Source organism: Lolium rigidum, unplaced genomic scaffold (genome assembly GCF_022539505.1).
Source record: "Lolium rigidum isolate FL_2022 unplaced genomic scaffold, APGP_CSIRO_Lrig_0.1 contig_34223_1, whole genome shotgun sequence".
NCBI lineage: Eukaryota > Viridiplantae > Streptophyta > Magnoliopsida > Poales > Poaceae > Lolium > Lolium rigidum.
The window spans coordinates 98,469-101,091 of record NW_025900264.1 but is presented as its reverse complement, the minus strand read 5'-3'; the positions used below and the strand labels follow the sequence as shown (position 1 = coordinate 101,091).

Sequence of the window (2,623 nt, the reverse complement as noted above, 5' to 3'; positions counted from 1 at the left end):
TGAATGAGAGCTTATCATATTAATAGACTAAATGGTAGAAACACATCTGATTTAGAGACCAAACTGTGAAATTTCCATCACAGATCCAGTTTGGAGAGTTATTCAACTGATGGTGTGAAGTGTGCACTCAACTAAATGAGAGCACGCTTCACAGTTACATTATATCTATGGCTATATATATCAAGCTTATTATACTGAAGCATAGATTTGATATAGTATCCACATATCTGCACCAATTATCGATGTAGTGCAGAGAAGTCTATGCTCCCAGACCGTATCGCGGAAGTCACCTCTCGCGTTTTCTCTTCATTGGGAGCAAGGTCTTCTTCACTTTATCTGGGCTGCTGTTCACCGATTCTGCATCTTCAATGCGGCGGAAACCAAGGTGTGACGATAGGTTCTCCACTTCGACTTTGGTGACATCCTTCCTTACTCCTAGGTCAGTGATGTATCTACCAGCACAGTACATCCCAGCCGTGACAGTGGCCATCCCGAGTGGACCGGCGGCAAACATCTTGAATGGACTCGACATAAGAGCTGCCAATGGGATCCCAACGGCGGCTGATGCTTGCCCACTTGCCCCGATGCCTGGCTCATCGGCGGGAATAAGTCCAGTCTTGCAGTAGAGTGCAAAGTCCTCGCAGTTCTTCTCGAATATGTCGTAGTTGCCAAACCCATTTTGAAGCAGGTGCATAGCTCTCCGGACCACGACCTCAGATGGGTCTGATTGGGCAATGGTGCAGGTTCCCCCTCGCAGCTTCGCAAGGAAAATCGCAGATGGCACTCCGTACTCGAAGCAGTAGAGTGAGCCATTGCCAAGAAAGCAATCCAAGCAGGTAAGTACGACACCGCTATCCGACAGCTGAAAACCACAGTCTGGGAATGTTGGGCACTCCGATGAAGCCTCTGAGAATGAGATCAGGCTGGAGAAGGAGTTGGACGAATTTGAAGATTCAACCTCCTTCTTTCGCGTAAAATGGACCACTTTGCTTCCTCCGACGTAAATACCTGAACACGCAATCAGTGGTAACTGAGTAAGAAAATGACCCAACACTACAATAATATCTGGAAAAGCAATATGCATGAAAAGAGAAACAGATTCAGGAAGAACCGACAGATTGGTGTGTGAGTGGGTGGGTGTGGGGCAAGAGGATAAGACAGTTTTGACAAATAATGTAGCTTTTACATGCAGGTCGCCATGGCATCATGTGCAAAACCTACAACATGTCCTCCCTACATATGGGCTACGGCCCTGACTGAATGCACAAAAAGGACCACGTCAATAGATACAACACTGCATCTGCCAACTAAAAGCACATATGTCTGATGCTTTAGACACCAGCCCCATATAGCGCACAGTGACACGGTGTAGAAATGGGATATCAAAGGTGCGTGACTTACTGAAGTACTGAGAAGCAAAGCAAGAGAACTTTTTTAGAATAACGCAAAGTAAGAGAATTACTGCAAATGCAGCTGGGGTTGAGGATAAAAGACAAAAGGGGGGCAGCTGTGATGCCAAGTTCTCAGCAAAACAAAGTAAAACTAAATGGTACTTTGGAGGTAGTGTATTAGTTTACAGTTGCTCCAGGACAAATTAATAATTAGAGGGCTCCAAGTTCTCATGCCTTGTGAGCAATCTGGAAATAATACAGTAATAGGAAAGCTACTCCACGAAGGCAAGAAACAATAGATACGGACAAGCAAGTTGGTTAGCAGTAGGTGAAGAAGAACAAGTGTCGATTGTTGTACATGTAGAGCAGGAGACACGGCATGTGGCGTCAGGGACGGGCTCACAGCCATCTGGAAGCATTATGGGACGGGCTCGCAGCCATCTGGAAGCATTTAGGGATGCAGTTCGGGAGCTTCAGTTTAACTCTAACCCCTCAATTCAACTCCTTTTTTTCCTTCGAGAATTCAACTCCTACAACGAACTAAATATGAGATGGAGTAGAACTATGGCATGAATCATTACCATCCGTAGTAAATAATTTTCTTTTCCTATTGTTACAGTCTTCAACCAAAACCAATGGTGTTCAAACTCTTAGAGAAGACTTAAGCCCAACGGGAGGAGGCTACTATCTATACTGTGCAGAATTGCGGTGCTACAGCTGAGCAGTTCTGAAGTTTCTCGGCAACTTGGCCTTGCAAAAGCAATACAAGCAGGGAGAGTTGGTGGTTGACGTGCATCTCCCTACGAATCAAGCGACCCGACCCCTGCTTCAAGCAGGGGACTTGTCTGTACAGACTACAGGGGATCGCCAGAATGCCCCGGTAGAGATGAAACAGGCAGTCGCGCACTGAATTACTCACCGCCAAACGAGACGCAAAACACAACCGACAGTGAAATTCCGCTGCGCCGACGCCCCACATTCGCCAGGCACGGGAGCGCAGAGCAATCGGGCAGGAGAAGCGCGCAGAAGAGCCGTTGGCGGACATTGAGAGATTGGAATTCAGAGAGACGGCGCAACCGGAGGAGGGGAGACATGGGGGAGGGGAGGAGGGGCTGCAGGCAGGGTAGGTACCGTGGTGGGCGTAAGCGTAGACGGCCCTCCAGGTGTAGATGTGGTCGCCGGGCCTGATCTCCGACCGCTCCACCCGGTTCGACAGCAGCCCCATCGCCGCC

At 48.2% G+C, this 2,623-nt stretch overlaps 1 protein-coding gene across 1 annotated transcript; it reads right to left on the bottom strand.

Annotated features, from left to right (window-relative positions):
* Nucleotides 1–2,623, bottom strand: LOC124681125 (protein LEAD-SENSITIVE 1-like). The gene is made up of 2 exons (XM_047216078.1): nucleotides 2,523–2,623; nucleotides 1–1,008 (listed from the first exon to the last, which is right to left on the bottom strand). The coding sequence occupies exons 1-2, from the start codon at nucleotides 2,614–2,616 to the stop codon at nucleotides 287–289; spliced, it is 816 nt and encodes a 271-aa protein (XP_047072034.1). The 5' UTR covers nucleotides 2,617–2,623; the 3' UTR covers nucleotides 1–286.

Excerpts from the sequence above, each read along its gene's own strand:
- LOC124681125 (XM_047216078.1), bottom strand. The coding sequence starts at position 2,616 with ATGGGGCTGCTGTCGAACCGGGTGGAGCGGTCGGAGATCAGGCCCGGC. Across the intron at positions 1,009-2,522 it reads CTACGCTTACGCCCACCACG|GTATTTACGTCGGAGGAAGC; the intron begins GTACCTACCCTG and ends TTGCGTGTTCAG.